Genomic DNA, 22,799 nt, shown 5'->3' with positions numbered 1-22,799 from the left:
AATCCAAAACAGGGATCTTGACAGCTTGTCTGTAGGTATCCGTGGCTGGACTCACAAAATATTGGTGGCAAGGAATCATAAATCAAAGAAAAGAATAAACGCCATAGCATAAAACCCCACAACACATAAAAATTATATTGATAATAAGTTTGCACTCATATAGTAATGAGATCACCAGTGTGAACCAAACACCAGTGAAAAACAAAAACTAAAAAATTCCTTTTAAACCAATGTGATGTGAAAAAGTGAATAAGTGAAATCCACCACCAGTAATTGCGCTACTTACCAGAACACAAGCTAAATGAGCAAAAGGTGTACAATAAGGGGAGGGAAGTTGGGAAGATGACATAAACTCCACATGATTTTACTCCAGGAGGACAAGCCCCAATGGGTATCACCACCATAAAAGGAAGAGAGGCGCCATAGTGTAAAATTGTAAGACTTATTTTATTAAATAAAAAGAGGTAACAAACTCACATACAGGAAATGTATTATCGCTTGTATAAGCCGCCGGACGGACGGCTGTGCACGTCTGCACTTCCTGGACGCTCAAGGAGATGACGTCAGCATGCCGTGACCTTACGCCGTTTCGTCACAGATGACCATTACCAGAGAAGATATTAATTCCGGATTTGTTATAATAGCATTCTGCCTGGTTTCCCCCCCAAACAGATGCAATTCCCAAATCAGATGGTTGTGAAGTAGTGGGCTGTAAAAAATGAGGGTTGTGAAGTATGGGACAGCAAAGCAGAGAAGAGTAAAGCAGTGGGCTGAATAGCAACAGATTGTTGCACTGTTGAGACAGAAGGCATAAATTGCAACGTTAAAGAAGTAAGAGACACCGCAAAATCTTTAGGCAAAGAGGCAACTCTATGAAATTGAGTAGTGGCCACCACTGGGTTAATTGCATCTTGTTGAATCATCTCTCCTGTCACAGCAGTTGGGGTTAAAGCGGTCTGTGTTGCATTGGTAGCTAGGGCAACCATGTTTTATATAGTGGATTTAACTGCCTGCTTAAATTATCAGTAGCAGGAGAAAGGTTATTATGATCGTCATTATTTACACTTAGATGGTCTGGAGCTCCCTTTCTCTTCCTTTCTCTGTAGGTTGAGTTTTCTTGGTATCCCCTGTCTCTTGTCCTGGATGGGGAATCGAACAGAGGTTCTCTTAGTTTTTTGCCGCAGATGAAATGTGCAGGTCCTTGGTGTTGAGGAGAGAGGCAAGCTGAGGCCGTCTTTGTCATCAGCGAAGTGGCTGATGACGCACCGCAAGAAGGAGGGTCCTCGGAAGAGGAAGAGGTCCGATGGGCAGAGGGACCAGTTCTTTTCGGAAAAACGCCTATCTATTTCTGCTGCAAGACAGTCGAGTACCTGATAGAAAATACTTTTTATTGAACTCTTCATTGTTTGCAAACTCAGAGTATTAATGCTAAGCACTACAGTGCAATGTCTCCCTTACTAAAACTGTACTTAGTTTAATTTAATACCAATAAAAGCCGTACATACCAGCAAAACGCTCTTCATCGATCCTGTGTGTAAAAACTTCAAACATTTTCTAAAAACAGCATTAAACCGATATGTAGTTAAAGCTTTACCAGACTGGTGAACAAACAAAGATCCAGCCTCGATCGACAAAAACTTTTTCAATAATAAAACGGGGCATATCCCAGAATTCGCATATTGGTGTAAATGAACCCACTTACCAATACCCAGTTGATCAGTCTTGGAAGAGCGCAGCAGGATGCTGATTGATGAAACATGGGTCTTAACATCAGATAATTTCAGACCGGAATTGCCATACCTGTCATCATGAATAAGTTCGGAGATCCTCAGTGCCGCGAAGAACATAATAGAAAAAACCGCTCTGAACATAACCGACTCGTAATTTGAAAAACATACATGCCTGGTGGCATAGCATAACTTTTCAAGAAGGTGAGGGGTAATGGCCTCCCTGCGATCAGGGCGCCAATTCGTTTTGCGATAGCCCTTTAGCGCTTGTCGCACTGAAAAAAAGGAAGAACAAGGTGGGTAATTCTTCAATTTAACGAAAAAGGAAACACCCGCTAATAATTTATTAATGTGGGACCATGAGTACCGTTTGTGGAACACAAAATTTAAAAAAGACAAAACCAACCCCTCAGAAAAACAATCATGCAGTTCCCCAAGAGAAGATAACTGAGACTTCCAAATATCCCAGGCCGATTGATATCCGGCCAGTGTGGACGGAGCAAGTGAAACTGCGATGTTATGAGTGACCAAATTTACACTATGCCCCAAAGCTGAGCTGTGGATAATGACAACCCGTCTGATCCGCGTCCGGAAACAGCAGAAAAAATCGCTCCATCTGCAGACGAGATAAAGAGTCTGCCAAACTGTTGTCCTTACCAGGCACAAAAGTAGCCTTAATCCATACGTTTAAACGTAAACATCTGGACACAAGGTACCGCAATAATTTAATGACAGGTGGGGATCTGGAAGAAAGGCAATTAATAGCAAACATTACCCCTTTATTGTCAGTTCGAACCAGAATACGTTTATTTTGAAAATGGGAACCCCAAATCTCAAGTGCGACAACAATTGGGAAAAGCTCCAACAACACACTGTTGCGAGTGTAACCCAGCTGCTGCCATCTGTCAGGCCAGGAATCAGCGCACCAGTGAGTACGCCATATGGCGGCGAAACCCACCGAGCCCGCCGAGTCCGTGAAAAGACAGAAATCCTAATCAGTGATAAATTCCTCTTGCCATATTGCTTTCCCAAAACTGTACCCATACCAGCATGTCCTCCTTAATTTCAGAGGACAAGCAGATGTGGGCAGAATGCGATTTTAAACCAGAAATTATCGCATACAATTTCCGTGAAAATAACTTACCTAAAGGGATGATCCGAGAGGCAAACGCTAACAGGCCTAACAATGACTGCATTTCTTTCTACGTCGTCTTTTTCTTGCGAATCATCATAATCAAGCAGTTCTCTAATTTATCAACTTTCTCTTGTGGCAATCTAAATTCCATTAAAACTGTATCAATAGTGATACCCAGAAATTGTACACTAGTTGACGGCCACTCCGTTTTTTCATGCGCCAAAGGAATCCCAAACCGTTCACATATACCAAAAAATGTCTCAAGTAAATGCAAACAATCAGCGGACCCCGTCTGACCATGAACAAAAAATTGTCCAAATAGTGCACAATACAAGATGAACCAGCCTTGCAGGACACTACCCACTCTAAAAAAGTAGAGAAGCACTCAAAATAAAAACAGGACAGGGAACAACCCATAGGGAGACATTTATCGAAAAAATAATGATTCAAAAAGAAAAAACCGAGGGAATTAAACGAATCGGGGTGAACCGGCAGCAAACGAAATGCAGATTTGATATCTGTCTTTGCGAGAAGCGTGCCTTTTCCCAATTTCCTCAAGATCACCAAAGCATCCTCAAAAGAAGAATACTGAACCGAAGCAGCATCCTCGCTAATCTCATCATTTAAAGACCCCCCAAAAGGGAATGACAAATGATGGATAAGGCGATATGTATTGGGTTCCTTCTTTTGAACTATGCCCAGAGGCGATATCCTGAAATTAGGAAAAGGGGGGGGAAACAAAAGGACCCGCAAATCTTCCTGCAGTCAATTCTTTGTTAATTTTTTCAACCACTATGTCTTCAAGGTGACCAACAGACTTAAGATTATTCACTACTGTACAACCAGAACCACTAAATGTAGGCAAATAAAAACCATTAGTGAAACCCTCTGCTACTAGGGTGGCTTTCGCCCTGTCGGGGAACTGTTGAAGCCACGGTAACATTTCGTGCACCTTCACCGGTGGTATAGCTTTTTGAAAAATTCCCTGGTTGCTGAGCACTTTGCATTTTCTTGAAACACTTTGCAATTGGGTGAGACCCTGCGCAGAAAGCACATTCATGCTTGTATTTGCATGTCCCCGGCCACTTGCACTGTGAATCATTGAAAGAGAAACACACTCCTTTACGAAAGGAAGGAGCAGGGGGCTGCTGCTGCGATCCTGAAAAGGCTTGTCTACCAAAAACGGACCTTTGTAGCAGGAAAAGATCCAGCCAAAGGCTGACATCCTTAACTCCCCACTTCAGGTTTCGTTGAACTGCCAACTTCTGACGGAACGCTACGTCATATGAAAACCAAGCTGTTCCACCAAAGTTTTTGTATGCTTCTAAAATAATGTCTAAATGTTGAAACAACCCGATACTTTTGGAAGGGTGTTTCTCGCACATCACAGCAGCATAATAAAAAAAAGGCCTGTAACCAATTATTAAAATTTTTCGTTACCGGGCGTCTCCTCTCTTCCTCCTCCTTTCTATCACCTTTGGACACAAACTCTTTCACAGACGGAAGCAAAGAAAGCAAGTCTATAAAATTACCATTCCAAATTTTTTCTTTCAGGGTATCCAACAGATGGAATCCCAAAGGTGATAACTCACATGTTAGTGCTTCTTAAAGACAGGTCTCGGGAAGATTCTGTGTCTTAGCCAAGGCGACAGAAGCAGGAGGAGAACTAATACTGCGAACAGGATTACTAACTGGTGATTGCATGTTAATTGCTAATAGGCCGCTAGATGGCGTCCATATGTCCAGGGGAGATGTATTATGCACAACATTGGAAACAGCAGAGACAGGCACATTAACCACAGGGGTAGTAGAGACAGGCACATTAGGGGTAGGAACATTAGAGTGTAAAATGGCCAGGAAATCAGCAAGAAACCCCTGAAATAAAGTAGTTAAAGCAGTGGTGGCTGTCTGGGCAGAAGATTCAACACCCCCTATTGCAGCTCCCGCTATGCCAGAGTTCTGGGCATCTAAAGGGACTGGACCAGGGGACCTCATCAGTGCAGCCTGAAAATGATATGATCTGTCAGTCTCACCTTGCCCCTGGAGGGGCGGACGATCCGGAGCCCGACGAACCAGGTCTGTGGCTGCTGCGGCCAGCCCTCCGGTGGTGTGTGAGGCAGGCCTGCCTCTCTCAGCTCCCCGAGGTGAAAGACCCGCTGGCTGCCCTCGCTCTGATCTGGCGGCGTTGGATGGTGAGAACCGGCGGCGCGGGGCCCGCCTCCTCTTCGCCGGAACGGCATCCTCCCCAGAAGGTCCAGGCGTACCACGCCTACGCAGGTCACCCGAACTATCTTCTTCCTCCGGATCCGGTGACGGCGATGCCCTCCGACGGCGATGCCCTCCGACCTCTTGTGCTGACGACTTCCTCTCCGCGACTTGACCCGGCGACCGGCTCCGTCACAGGCGAGGGACGAACGGTATCTTCCGGCGGTGCATCTTGACCCGAGGCAGACGGCATGGCCAGGCATCGCTTAATCCAGTCTTCGGCTCCTTCTTCACCGGCCCGCTCGATGAGACGACGGAGGAGACTCATATTTAAAAGAGGCTCTGAAAACAGAAAGCTGGTATCTTGACACGAAGTTCTTTCCTGAGGTGAGTGAAAACTTCTCAAACTGAGCCCCCTTAAATAACCCACAGGCAGGCTCTGGAGGCGGGAAGGAAACAGGTCAAAACTGGTTAACATCCTAAACTCCCTAGCTACATGTAATTTCTTACTCCGATTGGGGCTTATTCTAACCAAACGTAACCTTGCTTGTCTAATCTGCCCTAGCAACAGCTATGCCCACCTAAACCCCTTAAGATGGCTTCTTTAAAGTTTAAACTAGCCTGTCACCATCCCATCTAGAAAAAGGGGCTTATTCAAACCCCTTTTGGGGCAGTAGGCAGGATTTCCTCAACTCTATGAATAACTTAACTTATTTAAATAATTGACACCACAAATTTTTTAACGTGTGGAATAGAAGAGGCCGCGGCCGTTTATTATTTAACAAAATATAATCAATATTTAAAAATTTAAAATATCAATATACAACAGAATAAAACAACCCGGTCACCACGACCCAGGTTGCAATTAGCAGAATTTTAAATACTTCAAAAATTCATCCACAAGGCAGGCTGCTTACGCCCGCCTGGCACCACCCCAACACGCGGCCTCTTCAATGCAGGTCCCCAAATTAGCGTTAAAGATGTCGAGACCTATGTCCGACAAATGGGTGTCATCAAGTCTATAGAGACCCCTAGTACCACCCTCTAGTTCCCTGTGTCTAAATGACAAAACGCCCGCAGTGCGCAGCAGCTTTTCCAAAGCTCTGTTCACCCGTTTCCGAATCCTTTCAAGGGGCTTTAGGTAGCCATGTTTAAACCATGCTAACCTGGGAATGATTTCGGAGAATACTACAGTCATATATGGGTATGACAATTTCAGAAGCTGTAGATCATCCCTTATGGCAAAAATCAAATCAAGAGTCTTGGCCCTACCAACGTCATTTCCCCCGAGATGCACAATGAGTACATCTGGGGGGGGGGGAAAGGAACTGTAACAGTCTAAAAACCTCAGGGCGAAACTCAGACCATAACATCCCTCTCTTACTAAACCATTGCACTTGAAAATAGGCAGGATCCAGACCAATATGTTCACCATACGTTCTTCTCCTGGCTCTGGCACGAGCCCAGTGCACAAATGAATGTCCGATGATCCATACAGCCACTCTGCGCTCTGAAACATTAACAGAAAGAATCAGGGCGAATATACGACTGAAAAACATCAGATTTCCATCTACCCAGTTTCTTAAGTAAATGTTCGTCCAAACCCAACCTGGCAGCTTCCGTGGCTGCACCGATACGAAAAGAATGAGAGGTCAGCCTTTCATTATCCAGTTTCAAAAATTTTTGATATTTTTTAAAAACCGCGTTAAACTGATAGCCAGTCAATGGCCTACCATTCTTGTGCGTGAACAAAATTCCGAACCGGCTGAACGTATTGCCAAAAATTCATTCATTAAACGAACTGGACATATCGCAGATTCCTTAAACATGTGTAATTGAACACGTTTCCCTACACCCAGCTGATCCGTCTTCGAAAAAGGAATTAAAATGCTAATACTTTCGAATGAAAGAACAACGTCCGAAAATAAAAGCCCAGAATTACGCATCCTTCTAGCAGGCACCAGTTCAGAAATCCTCAGTGCCGCGAAAAACATTAATGAAAAAGCCGCCTTAAACAGGACCGACTCGTAAATGGAATAACAAACGGAAACTGCGCATAGATTAATCAATATGGGAATGGTGACAGGCTTCCTAGAATCCGGCTGAAAATTGACTTTACGATAACCTTTCAGGGCTTGGCGTACCGCAAAAAACGATGAACAAGGAGGAAAATTGGCAAAAAAGGACACACCAGCCAAAATTTTGTTGATATGTGCCCATGCATATCTCTTTTGAAATAATTAATTCAGGAATAGCAACACCAATTTTTCAGAAAAATTATTCGGGGGTTCACCCAAAGAAACCAGATGTGATAACCACAGAGACCACGCCGAATGATATCCGACGATGGTCGACGGAGCCAGCGAATGCATAATATTCCTAGTAACCAAATCTAAATTATGCTCCACAGATGGGCCGGGTACCGATAACTCACCTTGTCTGCTCCCGGGAACAATGCAAAAAAGCGCTCCATCTGCAAGCGAGACAAAGCATCCGCCAATACGTTCTCTCTGCCTGGGACGAAAGTAGCTTTAATCCATATGTTCAGCAATAAACACTTAGATACCAGATACCTTAATAAGGCAATAACAGGGGGGGATTTAGAAGACAAGCAATTGATTGCAAACAGGACCCCCTGTTATCCGTCCTCACCATCAGTCGCTTATTCCGAAAGTGTCGACCCCAAATTTCTAGGGCCACCACAATAGGAAACAGCTCTAGCAGAACACTATTGCGGGTATACCCCAGCTGGATCCATCTGTGACACCAGCGATCAGCGCACCAATGCGTGCGCCAAACAGCTGCAAATACAACTGAACCCGCCGAATCTGTAAATAGGCAGAAATCCTTGTCCAGGATGAACATTCCTGCCGTTAAAATCGTTTAGAAATTGGAACCACACTAACATGTCCTCCCTGATTTCTTGAGTCAGCCTAATGTGAGAAGTGGGGGATTTCAAACCTGCTATAGCCGCATACAGCTTCCTGGAAAATAATTTGCCCAAGGGGATGACCCTGGAGGCAAAAGCCAGCAAACCCAGCAAAGACGGCATTTCTTTCAAAATTACCTTACGCCTGCGGATCATGTTCAATAAGCAAACCTTGAGCTTTGCAATTTTTTCTTGGGGAAGCCTAAACTCCATGTTGTCCGAATCAATGGTAATGCCCAAAAACTGGACGCATGTCGAAGGCCATGCTGTCTTCTCGTGCGCCAGGGGAATCCCAAACTGTTCACACATATTGAAAAAACTGTGCAACAAGTGCAGACATTCGGCAGACCCCGTTCTTCCTAAAAACAAAAAATCGTCCAAATAATGGACGATCGCATTGGAGTTGCAAGTGACGAAAACGACCCATTCCAGAAACGTGGCAAAACATTCAAAATAAAAACATGATAGTGAGCATCCCATCGGGAGACACCTATCAAAATAAAACTTATCTGAAAAGAAAAAACCCAGAGAGTTAAAAGCATCCGGGTGTACAGGCAACAAGCGGAATGCAGATTTGATGTCCGTCTTAGCCATGAGAACACCCTTACCAAGACTCCTCAATTTAACTAGCGCATCATCAAAGGAAGAATATTGTACTGTAGCCAAGTCTTCGCTTATCTCATCATTTAGAGAATCCCCAAAAGGAAACAATAAATGATGTATAAGCCTGTAAGTGTTAGGCTCTTTCTTTTGGACAATGCCCAACGGAGAGATCCTAAAATTAAAGAAAGGAGGAAAAGAAAAGGGGCCAGCAAATCTACCTAGTTCCAATTCCTTATTAATCTTCTCAGCCACTACGGATTCAAGATTCTGCACAGATTTTAAATTATCAACCAGTTTACACCCATGCCCAGAAAACCTGGGCAAGAGAAAACCGTCTCTAAAACCCTCAATTAGAAGGGTGGCCTTCGCCCTGTCTGGGTACTGTTGAAGCCAAGGAAGCATGGCGGTGAGACTCACCGGGGTTGTTGCTTTTTTGCACAACACCTGAAGACTGACCCCCTTGTCTTTTAAAACATTTTGCAATGGGGTGGGACCCAGAGCAAAAGGCGCACTCATGTCTATATTTGCACGACCCCGGCCACTTACAGGCGGACTCGTTATAGTTGAAGCACACACCTTTCTTAAAATTAAATCCTGAAGTGGAAGGCTGGGGTTGCTGATTGGGAAAGGATTGTCTGAAGAAGATTGACCTTTGCGGTAGAAAAAGGTCCAGCCATAGGCTGACGTCCTTCACTCCCCACTTCATGGTTGGTTGGACTGCTAGCTTCTGACGAAAAGCCACATCATATTGAAACCATGAATTACCTCCAAAATTTTTGTATGCTTCCAGCACGATGTCCAGATGTTGAAAAAGTCCTATACTTTTGGTAGGAAATTTTTCACACATCACAGAAGAAAATATAAAAAACGCCTGCAGCCAGTTGTTAAAGGATTTGGTTACAGGGCGCCTCCTTTCATCTTCATCTTTTTTGTCATTTTTTGAGACAAAATCCCTAGCCGAGGGCAAAAGAGACAAAACGTCAATAAAATTACCCTGCCAAATCCTCTCCTTCACAGCCTCCGATAAGTGAAAGCCTAAAGGAGAAATCTCACAGGTAATTGGCTCCCTTAATGCTGTCTCGGGCAAATTTTGGGATTTTGCCAACAAAAAGGAATTTGAAATCTCAGAATGAATACTCTGTGGCCTAGCGTGGCTAACCTCCAAGCTGCCACTAGGTGGCACCCAAACATCCATCGGAGAAGGGACAGGCTGAGCTGTGACATTTGGGCTGCTCGAAATCACAGGGTTGGAGGCATCAATCAAAGATTTAAAATCGCTCAAAAACCCTTGTAAAAGATTAGTAATGGCCGAAGTCTGGACCGAACCCTCTGCACTTCCAGAATACCCACTAGCCTGAGCCGCCCCCACCCGAGACATTGCAGGAGGCTATGCTATCAACTCCGGTGTGGCTACCAGTGCAAGAAGCTCTTCCTCACCTGGCCCTGGATGGACGTTCCGCTCCGGACTCCGTGTCTGGAGGGGTGGGGCTGTCCTCGCCGCTTGTCTTCTCGCTCCGGTCCCGTGCGCAGGTCTTCTGGCCGCTCTCCTTACCGGAGAACCGCCGCCGCTCCTCCCGGCGTGTCTGTCACCGGCCGGAGGGGAGAACCGATGCCGCGGGGTGCGTCTCCTCTTCGCCGCTCCGGCCTCGGCTTCGGCTCTTCCGGGGGTGACGCGCTTGCGCACCCCCCCGCCGTGACGTCTTCTTCCGCCGGTCTTGACGGTGATGACGCTCTTCCTCCACCGACGTCCTACAGGTGCCACTTGAGATGACGCTCCGGCCTGCTCGACACCCGACGATTCCTCTTGACCCGCGATGAGAGGCAGCTCCAGGCATCTTCTGAGCCAGTCTTCTCCTCCTTACTCCCCGGCGCGCTCGATCAACCGGTGAAGCAGGCTCATCTTCTCCAGGTAACAGGAACCGCTCGGCTGTCTTCTTCTGTCAGGCGATGTGAAATCCGTTGGTGAGGTGACCCCTTAAATGGGCTTGCTTGATAGCTCTTGACCAATCAACGACCTGTATTACCGGCGGGAAGAAACAGGATAAATCAAGTAAGGGCCCTATTCTCCCTGGATACTTGGGCAGCTAAACCTTGTCTGACTTATCCAATCAGCTATAAGTAATAGCTGACCGGCTGAAACTTTCCCTAACAACTGGGATTCCTCATGCTTTTACTATACTATCCTTACCTGCCACTGCCCCATAAATAAAAGGGGCTATTTAGCCCCTTTTCTCTTTATTCTTTACATTCTGTTTCTCTTTTATAGGTGTAGCACTACTCCTTTGGGAGCTGCTGGTTACGGGTTCCCCTGGGTTACCATTAGCAACAACATGACAGTCTGACATTTTCCCAAGTGTTTTAGCTCAGTCAGGAAACAGTCCAGTAGCTTTGGTTTTTGTGTTTTTATTTAGAACTTGGATGGGAGAAGGGAATGAGTGGGATACTCCAACTTTATACACTATGCACAATTGGCTGGTACGACTTGGAAATGCTGAGTAACGCTAGGCACCGCTAGGCCGCTGTTCAGTGGCGGAGCTAGACTTTTAAAACAGGGGGGGCAAGGTATTTTTTTATTCGGGGGTCAATATACAAAGTGTTCAATTACACTAAAAATAAGTTATTTTCCACAAAATGTATATAGATTAAATTAAAGTTGTTTATTTTCCAAAATGTACACAATTATGAATGTATTAAGTATACAGCAAAAATAGAACAATGAGTATTCAGATTGCTCATTGGACTAATCAAGTCCAGTAGTAAACAAAAACTAAGGTAAACTTGGACCTGTCAAAACAGAGCAGGACAAGGCAGTTGTACACATTCAGATATGTACCACAAGAATAATAATAGAACAACAATACAAAAAAACATAGAGCCCTTTAACACTGACTCTAATGATAAACGTCAATAGTTGTACCAGGTATGACCTGCATCTACCCAGTGGTATGGCACCACCAAGTTCACAAAAACAAACATTCAGAACAGCATAATTCTGCCGTTCTGGTGAGATGAAGCAAAATGTTTTACAAAGTCCTCCATATTAATGGAATATGCCCTCCTTGACTCAACACTGAGTATGCCCAGGTGACTTAATCTATCATCTCCCATTGTTTTCCTGAGGTGGGTTTTTATTAATTTAAGGGCAGAGAAACTTCTTTCGCAGGATGCAGTGCTAACTGGAATTACCACCAAAATTTTACAAAGCCTAAAAAGTTAATGGAAAACCTCTTTGTAAGGTTCCAAAAACCCCACAAACTCAAGTAGAGAAGCTGGTCTCTCTCCACTTTTCTCCCTTCTTAAAAGAAGCCGTCTCGTTTGATGAAGCTCATGCTTAAGGTCTTCTAAATCTGACTCAAATGTTTTCCCCAAAGCAAGCAGGGGTTCCTCTTTTAAGAATGATGGGCTTTTGGGGTCAAGAGACTGCACTCCTTCCATTATCTCACAGTTCTTTTCGGAAAAACGCCTATCTATTTCTGCTGCAAGACAGTGGAGTACCTGATAGAAAATACTTTTTTTGAACTCTTCATTGTTTGCAAACTCAGAGTATTAATGCTAAGCACTACAGTGCAATGTCTCCCTTACTAAAACTGTACTTAGTTTAATTTAATACCAATAAAAGCCGTACATACCAGCAAAACGCTCTTCATCGATCCTGTGTGTGCTGCCGCGTTATTTTTTGTTTTGGAGCCATTTGGAGCACGGAGGAGCTGCGTGTCAGCTTAACCAATGAAAAGTATAGCAGCAACAACAGAACGCTGCGGCTGCACGCTTGTGCGTGCTGCGTAAGGATGCATTCACGATCGCTGGGAGATTTGGGGAATGTTTGTAAAAATCAAACAGTGTAATGTTTTCAGCGGGGTGGCAGAGAAACGGGGGGGAACGGGGGAGTGGATTGACCGCTCCAAAGCTAGCTGCAAGCTTAATACCAGGGAAGGCTGTAGTAATCCTAGAAAGCTGGGTGCTTGCCAAGGTCCGCAGCCTGAAAATGCATGTGATAAAAGAAAGAAGCGGTACCTCCAGCACTAAGGAAAACGAAGATTTATTGCAGTCCAACACCCGACATACAGGACGACACTGGGTCAGCAGACGCGTTTCACACCATGTGCTTAAAGTGGAGTTCCACCCATTTTAGTAACTTTAGATGTATGTAATCTCCTTTAAAACTACTTTTACCAATGGAAACCTTTTTTTTTGCTAGGAAATACCTTATTTTCTTCTTTATTCATCCTCTCCTCACTTCCGGGTCCGGCTGCCGATCGGCGATTACGCCATTCGGCAATTCGCAAGGGCTGCTGGGATGTATCTCATGGGATGAAATCTCACATTATTACACAGGTGTCCTGAGCTGTACTGTATGTATTGGATTGAGGCCGTGCTCTGCTCCGCCTCTGCCCTGGTAAAAGTAGTTTTAAATGGGATTACATACATCTATGTAATCCAAGTTTTTAAAAATGGGTGGAACTCCACTTTAATCATTACTGATTGTGGTTTGACGTGGGTGTTCTTTTATGGACCGTGTGGATCACTTAATTTCATGATGAACCAATGAATGAAAAACTTTTTCTCGCACCCAGATCCATTAGAAAAAAGAATGCTCACACCTGATCATTGCACCAACCATATACATGCTTAAGAAATCTCCAATATATACATACAAATAAATGAATGGGTATACCCAACATTATCTATATGAATAGCATGTAGAAATGTATGTGCAAACCATTATACATATTATATAGACCAATAATGATCAGAATACAAAAACAAAAAACTATTAAAATCATGTAAAAAAAAAAAAAAGAAAAACCACATAAAAAAACTGCATATATGGAGAAGTGCATAATACAAAAAGTGCAAACATTATAATACACATAGACAATTAATACCTAAAGTATATGCACAACACGTAAAATATACAAATAGTGTTGCGCAGAATAAAAATCTATTTGAATAAAAGTGGGCACACTGTATCATATCTTCTGGACCTGTTCTAAGATAAAAACTTATTGGGCGGGAGTGAAATCTATAGTTCAGAAAGTTGTAGAATATGAAATAGAAGAGAGCCCGACCTTTTTCTTGCTAAATATATCGGATATACCAGCAATTAAATATGAAAGATCGTTGATTCCACACCTGATAAATGCGGCTAAGGCAGGTATTTCGGGCTGCTGGAAAAAAACACAACCCCCATCGGTAACCGATTGGATAAATAGGATAGAAGATAACAGGAGATTAGAAGAATTAATTGCCACGGCACAAAATAGGCAAGAAAAATATGAGAAAATCTGGAAATCATGGAATGACTTCATAAGTTCTGAAGAAGGGAAACAATATATGTAAAATAAAATAAAGGAATAACTCCATCTCTGTTCGCAAGATTATAATAATTTTTTCTTTTTATTTATTTTCTTTTTTTTCTTTTCGTTCTTTGGGGTGGGAGGGAGGGAAGGGAAAGAGGAAAAAGAAGGGAATTTAAGGTAATAGCAAAAGAAGATGTTATATTATACATTAAGATGGAAAAGTACGAGATATTGAAAAAGTTATGTATAGTGCAAAAGTATACCTGCGCTGCTAATAAAACAAACTAATAAATAAATCTCAATAATTATTGTGTATAAATAGTCTGTGTAAAGTGCTAGTGCTTAACTTAAAATACACAATCCTATATCTTAAATACCAATCAATATAAAAATATACATAAATACAAATTTTATACACGTGAAACAAATAAATGTGAAAAAAAATCCTTCAATTACAGACGTGCTGAAATAGTGACAGTCTTTGTGCAAAGTATAAGTCCAAAGTGCTGCGTGCTCATAAAACAAGTGCCGGTGCTTTCTCTACATGGGTAGGTGCTCCCCTCCTGGACCCCTACTCACCAGAAGCCAAATATTACACCGCCTTCAAAAAATTTCCTTAGATAGGACGAGCCTTATTGGACCATCAACTCAAATAGCTTTACTGTAGATCACATCATCCAGGTATTTGCTCAAAAAAAGAAAAGAGATGCTGGCATCGTGAAGTATGTAACTACTTTATTCGATGCACACAACACAAGATACACTTACAATATGGCAAAGGTTCAAGCGCCTAAAAGTCATCCCACGGGTTGCCAATCCAAACGACTGTACTTACTCCCCGTGTCCCCGTAACTCAGAAGGTGGATGTATTCAGGCGTAGTACGTACTCGGACGAACGGCTTGACGCGTTTCGCTCCTCACACAGAGCGTTATCAAAAGCGTTATCAAAAGCTTGAAAAAGTTATGTATATTTTTAAAAATTCCTGAATAAAAAGTTGATATTTGAAAAAGAATACAAAAACAAAAAACTATTAAAATCATGTATCCTCAAAAGAAAAACCACATAAAAAAACTGCATATACGGAGAAGTGCATAATACAAAAAGTGCAAACATTATAATACACATAGACAATTAAGGCTCCGTTCACATGTCAGCGTTGGCGTTTTTCAGGCGTTTTTCCAGCCGTTTTTTGGCGTTTTTCAGGCGTTTTTCCAGCCGTTTTTTGGCGTTTTTCAGGCGTTTTTTCCAGCCTTGTTTTGGCGTTTTTCAGGCGTTTTTTCAGGCGTTTTTGCAAGCGTTTACAAGCGTTTTACAGGCGTTTTTAATGGCGTTTTTTATAGGCGTTTTTGTGTAGTGACTTGGCCAATGAAAAGCATTGTGTTTTTTTTTTACAAAATTTGCAAAGGAACCTCCCAGGGACCTCCTCCCCTGCATTGGACCTCCCAGGGACCTCCTCTTCTTCATTTTGTTGTGTTCTTTTTTGTCTGTGTGAGTTCTCTGCTGCTTAATGGATGACAATGAATGAGGATTTCTGTTTTTGTCACTTGCACTTCTGATGCTGGAGGAAGAGAAGGAAGAGAGTAATTGACAATACTGGGTCCATCCTGTGATTGCTAATCGGCGACAGCGTGGCCAGTTCTGGGCAATGTATGATGACCTTCGTGTGCACGAGGACAATTTTTTTCAATACACACGGATGTCAGTAAAAAGGTGTGTTCATCTCCTAATATCCTCAATAAGCTTGTACTATGTATGATATATTATTTGCCCACTAACAATCAATATTATATTGTACAGTTTTGATGAGTTGCTGGAGTTACTCTCTGCACATCTTCAGCGACAAGACACTGATTTTCGTGACTGTATTCCACCTGTGGAAAGGCTGATCATTACACTGCGGTAAGCAACAACCCACGTCCCCATCCCCTCTCAAACCCCATCTCCCTCACCCTACTCCACTTACAATCAGTGCCACATATCAGTGCCACAAATCAGTGCCCATCATTGCCACGTATCAGTGCCACGTATTAGTGCAACGAATAAGTGTCCACCAGTGCCACGTATCAGTGCCACTAATAAGTGTCCACTAGTGCCACGTATCAGTGCCACGAAGAAGTGTCCACCAGTGCCACGTATCAGTGCCACGAATAAGTGTCCACTAGTGCCACGTATCAGTGTCCACCGGTGCCACGAATAAGTTTTCACCAGTGCCACGTATCAGTGCCACGAATAAGTGTCCACTAGTGCCACGTATCAGTGTCCACCGGTGCCACGAATAAGTGTCCACCAGTGCCACGTATCAGTGCCACGAATAAGTGTCCACTAGTGCCACGTATCAGTGTCCACCGGTGCCACGAATAAGTGTCCACCAGTGCCACGTACAAACACCTCCCTTCCCACCCACCATGTGCACCCGCAAGAGTGTCACTGGTTGGAATCCCAACCACGACACTACCTGCCTGGAGTTTGTATGTTCTCCCTGTGCCTGCGTGGGTTTACTCCCACACTCCAAAGACCTCCAACCTCCTCCCCCTTGTCCTCTACCCCAGGTATTGCTGATCCTGTGGCCCTGCAGCTGTTGCAGAACTAAAAGTCCCATTAACCATTGCAAGCTGCTGACAGTTACAAGCATGAGACTCCCAAAGGCGGAGATATGATGTGATTTTTAGTCCCACAACAGATGGAGGGCCACAAGTTGAGCATCCATGCTCTACCCCCTATGAATAAGCCATGCTATACCCCGTATGAATAAGAGACACAAACACAACATTTGTACTTGTACATTTTTTTTAATTTTTTTAATATGCTTAATTGCATAGAACTCTATGCTAAGTAATAAAAACTGTTGAACACAGGAGAGTGTCCTGAGTAAACCTGAACGTTGCAACCAATTCCTTTTTATTAGAAAACTGTAGAAAAAAAAAATTCACAAATTATGAAAAGTAAGAGAAGGGGAGCTTGGGCATATATTTTCAAACATTGCTCCCTGTGGATTATACAGGGAGTGCAGAATTATTAGGCAAATGAGTATTTTTGAGGATTCATTTTATTATTGAACAACAACCATGTTCTCAATGAACCCAAAAAACTCATTAATATCAAAGCTGACTATTTTTGGAAGTAGTTTTTAGTTTGTTTTTAGTTTTAGCTATTTTAGGGGGATAACTGTGTGTGCAGGTGACTATTACTGTGCATAATTAATAGGCAACAAAAATCAAATATACAGTATACCCATTTCAATTATTTATTTTACCAGTGAAACGAATATAACATCTCAACATTCACAAATATACATTTCTGACATTCAAAAACAAAACAAAAACAAATCAGTGACCAATATAGCCACCTTTCTTTGCAAGGACACTCAGAATCCACGGATGGCAGGCTTTTGTCAGTGTTTTGATCTGTTCACCATCAACATTGCGTGCAGCAGCAACCACAGCCTCCCAGACACTGTTCAGAGAGGTGTACTGTTTTCCCTCCTTGTAAATCTCACATTTGATGATGGACCACAGGTTCTCAATGGGGTTCAGATCAGGTGAACAAGGAGGCCATGTCATTAGCTTTTCTTCTTTTATACCCTTTCTTGCCAGCCACGCTGTGGAGTACTTGGACGCGTGTGATGGAGCATTGTCCTGCATGAAAATCATGTTTTTCTTGAAGGATGCAGACTTCTTCCTGTACCACTGCTTGAAGAAGGTGTCTTCCAGAAACTGGCAGTAGGACTGGGAGTTGAGCTTGACTCCATCCTCAACCCGAAAAGGCCCCACAAGCTCATCTTTGATGATACCAGCCCAAACCAGTACTCCACCTCCACCTTGCTGGCGTCTGAGTCGGACTGGAGCTCTCTGCCCTTTACCAATCCAGCCACGGGCCCATCCATCTGGCCCATCAAGACTCACTCTCATTTCATCAGTCCATAAAACCTTTGAAAAATCAGTCTTGAGATATTTCTTGGCCCAGACTTGATGTTTCAGCTTGTGTGTCTTGTTCAGTGGTGGTCGTCTTTCAGCCTTTCTTACCTTGGCCATGTCTCTGAGCAGGGCTGCTGTTAGAAATCATGGGGCCCCGTACAGACTACCTGACAGGGGCCCCCCCTCGATCTCGCACTCGACCCCACCCCTGACCCCATGCTGTCACGGGGGGGGGGGGGAGGGGTAAATCCAGGAAGTTGATGGCAGGGGCATGTTACTGTACATATTCCAAACAATGTAACATGTTCCAAATGGTGAACTTATCCTTTGATCATTTTTATTCTAAACGTATTACACATAATATAAAGCAGCAGAGAGGTCATATTTTAGAACTTTTTTACAACAACTAATTAGATGGGATGCACTCAGGTGTGTTCGGACCCTCGTCTGAACCCACATTAGCTATCCTGCCAGGAAGCTGTCACAACGCCCCACCAATAATATGTGGCGCAACCTGCTGAAGGGGAATAGGAGGAAAGTGCCTTGGTGCACAGATTGTGTGTATGTATAAGCTAAGATTGTTTAAAAACTTAATTGTCCACAAAACAAACAATCACCATATTGTAGTAAGCGTAAGCATTAATACAAAATTATATAAAATTGTATAAAAGTGCAGCTGGGTCTGGCAGGCTCTAAATCATCAGCATTGCTCAGACTGCCCAGTAAAGTCCTTCCTCCAGTATATGTTGTTGAAGATTTGTGTCCTCAAACCCTCACCCCAGGAGTAAGTCACTTTACTCCTATTCACTCTTGAGCAGGTAGCGCCACATACCAACACCTCATTGCATTTATCTTTGTACCCCAAACCTTCAGGGGGTAGGTTGGTGGCAGCTAACACCTGACTATCTTACCGAGGTCCTCCATAACACTGGTCACACCTGGTTTTTACAAAAATGCAGCTCAGCTGAGTGTTTTTACTGCCCTCCCCAAACAAATGTGTGAAGTAGCATCTGCCTGTGCCTATGATGATGATGATGATTATTTTGATCACAGCAGAGCAGGTTCTCTATGGCTCTCTCAGTGTCACATGGCTGTTGGGTGCTGACTTTATTAACTTATGGCTGTACTGGGTGTTACAGACTATACCACAGTACAGACATAAGAAAGTTGGCACCTAACAGCCTTGTGACACAGAGAGAGATTGGGAACCTGATGTGCTGTGATAAAAATCATGATGATGAAGATAATCATTATCAGCACACAGCAGAGAGTCTGAGGACTGCACTTTCTTGAGTAGTCTATGTGATCTGTCAGTGTGTCATGTGCAGGGGACTGCTTGCCTGTGCACTGCCTCCAGAACTACTCCCGCTGTCTTCTCAGCCACCTCAGTGATCGTTCTCTCCCTGGGGCTGCAGCTCAGGCACTTTCTGAGGCAGTGAAGCGGCTCCACAATAGAATCCATCCGCCAGGGAAGGGATACAGTGGACGGCCGGAACTATATTCTGTGTAGGTGCATCAGTGAAGAGCAGCATATGGCTCAGGATTGTCTGCCTGCGCCCGAAAATGGAGAAAAAGTCCCTCCTCTACTTTCACATCCTGGGCCCCTCTTTTGACCTGAGGGGGCCAGGAAATTACTATATTCCCTGTTTATCAGGTGGGTGTTGGACTGTGGTTTAAAAAGTCCTATTTTTTTTTTTTTTATAGCTAGAAATGAACTGTAAAGCTACCCGGGCCCCCCTGTGGAGTTTGTGAGCTCCGGGCCCGGTACAACAGGGCTGGCTGTACTGCCTTATCAGCGGCCCTGTCTCTGAGTATTGCACACCTTGTGCTTTTGGGCACTCCAGTGATTTTGCAGCTCTGAAATATGGCCAAACTGGTGGCAAGTGGCATCTTGGCAGCTGCACGCTTGACTTTTCTCAGTTCATGGGCTGTTATTTTGCGCCTTGGTTTTTCCACACGCTTCTTGCGACCCTGTTGACTATTTTGAATGAAATGCTTGATTGTTTGATGATCACGCTTCAGAAGCTTTGCAATTTTAAGAGTGCTGCATCCCTCTGCAAGATATCTCACTATTTTTGACTTTTCTGAGCCTGTCAAGTCCTTCTTTTGACCCATTTTGCCCAAGGAAAGGAAGTTGCCTAATAATTATGCACACCTGATATAGGGTGTTGATGTCATTAGACCACACCCCTTCTCATTACAGAGATGCACATCACCTAATATGCTTAATTGGTAGTAGGCTTTCGAGCCTATACAGCTTGGAGTAAGTCAACATGCATAAAGAGGATGATGTGGTCAAAATACTCATTTGCCTAATAATTCTGCACTCCCTGTAGTATGTGGATGGAGCAGAAGAGGTGTTTGGGTAATGCGGAAAACCGGAGTAGGGAGGTGGTCGTGTTGGCGGTGGTGGTGCTGGTGTTAATGTGGATGGTGCGTGGTGGTAAGTACGAGGTGGAGGACAGGTCATTTGGGAAGGTGCTGAGGTCATTTGGGAAGGTGCTGAAGATGGGCAGGGTGGGTCATCTGAGGGGATGAAGGAGGAAATACAATCAAGGATTGCCTTCCTCATGGCTATCTGCCTCGATTCTGGCACTTTGTCCACAAATGGTTCTAGACTTTTGAGGCACATCACTGTGGGTTTTTCCTCCCTTCTTTGCGCAAATTGCGACATCATGCTGACCACTTGGTTGTATCGGTCATTCCTTCGTCTAGGGGCCCTTGTGGTGGCTCGCCGTAGTGTAGCAGCAGGGGGGGAAGCATTTCAGGGCTGGCAGATGGTCTGTTATTGGTTGGAATTTCACTGGGTGTTGATACCTCTGCCAATGGTCTTTCTTCTAATTGTATTTCTGTAACTGTCATGTCTGGAACTGGCATTTCAAAGGAGGGAGATGCTATGTCCGGTAATGCCATGTCCGGTACTGCCATGTCCGTTAATGGCCTTTCTGCTAGTTCTTGACTTGGTAGTTCTTGACTTTCCTCCGCAGCATACATGTCGTCCTCTTCTTCAGGAGCTGTGTTGCTCCAGGAACTTTGGGTACTGAGGAAAAAAAAAACATGCTCTAGAATGTCTGCATGCATACTTCATATGTAACTTTCAAAGTAACATGACCTACTTGTTCATTTGTAGTGAAGGCCACAGAAAGTCCAGGTCTCTCGCATGTATGTATTGCAGCGGTTCTTCAGCTGCCTGCCCACTCCGGAACTCTCTTAACTGGCGCTTGTAACGGGCGTAAGCGTCCTTTAAGCTTTTCCATTTTTTTTGAGTAGAAAAACTGTAAAAAAATAAAATAATTATGTAATTTTTTTTCTTTTTCTACAGGTACTTAGCAACTGGTCAATCCCTGGCCAGTTTACACTTTGCATTTATGATTGGGAAATCCACAGCTAGCTACATTATACGGGACACTTGTGCCAAAATCTGGAATGTCTTACATGATGTGGAGATGGCCCAACCTAAGGAGGACGAGTGGCTCTCAATTTCTAAAGTCTTTTGGGAAAGATGTAATTTCCCAAACTGTGTAGGAGCTATAGATGGCAAGCATATACGAGTAATTAAACCAGTTGACAGTGGTACAAAATATTTTAATTATAAAAAATATTTCTCTTTTGTTCTATTGGCGGTCGTGGATGCCAATTATTGCTTCCGCTACATTGATATTGGCTCTTACGGGAGTAGTTCGGACTCCAGCATCTTTGCGCATTCTACTTTTGGCCAGATGCTACGTAACAATAACCTAGACCTACCTGATAACAATCCACTACCTGGAACCAATGGTCCACCTGTCCCCTATGTATTTGTTGGGGATGAAGCGTTTGCGCTTCATGAACACCTTCTAAGGCCATACTCAAGCCGAAACCTCAATGTGGAGAAGAGGGTGTTCAACTATAGGGTAACCAGAGCAAGGAGAGTGGTTGAGTGTGCTTTCGGCCTGCTATCAAACAAATGGCGATTTTTGCACAGCGTCATAAATCTCAACATGCAAAACGTAATATGCGCAGCCAAGGCAGCGTGCATCTTACATAATTTTGTAAGGAAGCGGGATGGCGTGTGCTTCGAAGATGCTTTAATGCACACAATGCAGAGGGCACAATGGAGCGGGAGTCGTGGGAACACAACTGGTGCATATGTCCGAGATTCCTTCAACAACTTCTTCATGAACACAGGACAGGTTCCATGGCAAATGGAAGCCATTGAAAATTGCTAATGACAATTGATAAGTGACAATCTCTGTATTGATGTGCATTAAATAAATTTAAAGGTATCATTTCAAATAAAGGTATTATTGCAATCTAACATTCTGTATTGGTGTACATTCATAGTATCATACAAAGTGCTTATTTGTGGTGTCATGTGACCCGGGATTTTGTTTGTGCAATTAAACTACAAGGTCAAAAAAATAAGGTATAACCAGAGTGAGAGCATTATTAAAAAAAAAAAACAACCCTGTACTCCATTCACACTACTCCAACTTTTCGGGCGACTTCTCAAGTCGCCCCAAGACACTGATATGTGGCACTGGTGGACACTGATACGTGGCACTGATTTGTGGCACTGATACGTGGCACTGGTGGACACTTATTTGTGGCACTGATATGTGGCACTGGTGGACACTGATTTGTGGCACTGATACGTGGCATTGGTGGACACTGATTTGTGGCACTGATATGTGGCACTGGTGGACACTGATTTGTGGTACTGATTTGTGACACTGATACGTGGCATTGGTGGACACTGATTTGTGGCACTGATACGTGGCACTGGTGGACACTTATTTGTGGCACTCATATGTGGCACTGATATGTGGCACTGGTGGACACTGATTTGTGGCACTGATACGTGGCATTGGTGGACACTGATTTGTGGCACTGATACGTGGCACTGGTGGACACTGATTTGTGGCACTGATACGTGGCACTGGTGGACACTGATTTGTGGCACTGATACGTGGCACTGGTGGACACTGATTTGTGGCACTGATACG

The 22,799-nt window shown here is 43.8% G+C and overlaps 1 protein-coding gene across 1 annotated transcript; it reads left to right on the top strand.

Annotated features, from left to right (window-relative positions):
* Positions 1-15,504: 15,504 nt before the first annotated feature.
* On the top strand, positions 15,505-22,022 carry LOC309550297 (uncharacterized protein; the record flags this gene model as incomplete). Its single annotated transcript, XM_082250699.1, has 3 exons — positions 15,505-15,610; positions 15,698-15,799; positions 21,137-22,022. The coding sequence occupies exons 1-3, from the start codon at positions 15,546-15,548 to the stop codon at positions 22,020-22,022; spliced, it is 1,053 nt and encodes a 350-aa protein (XP_082106825.1). The 5' UTR covers positions 15,505-15,545.
* Between the last annotated feature and the right edge of the window lie 777 nt (positions 22,023-22,799).

This window comes from Pelophylax lessonae, assembly GCF_965119305.1.
Source record: "Pelophylax lessonae genome assembly, chromosome: 1".
In the NCBI taxonomy this organism is placed as follows: Eukaryota; Metazoa; Chordata; class Amphibia; order Anura; family Ranidae; genus Pelophylax; species Pelophylax lessonae.
The sequence above is the reverse complement of the archived record's forward strand: the minus strand, read 5'-3'. Positions and strand labels throughout refer to the sequence as shown.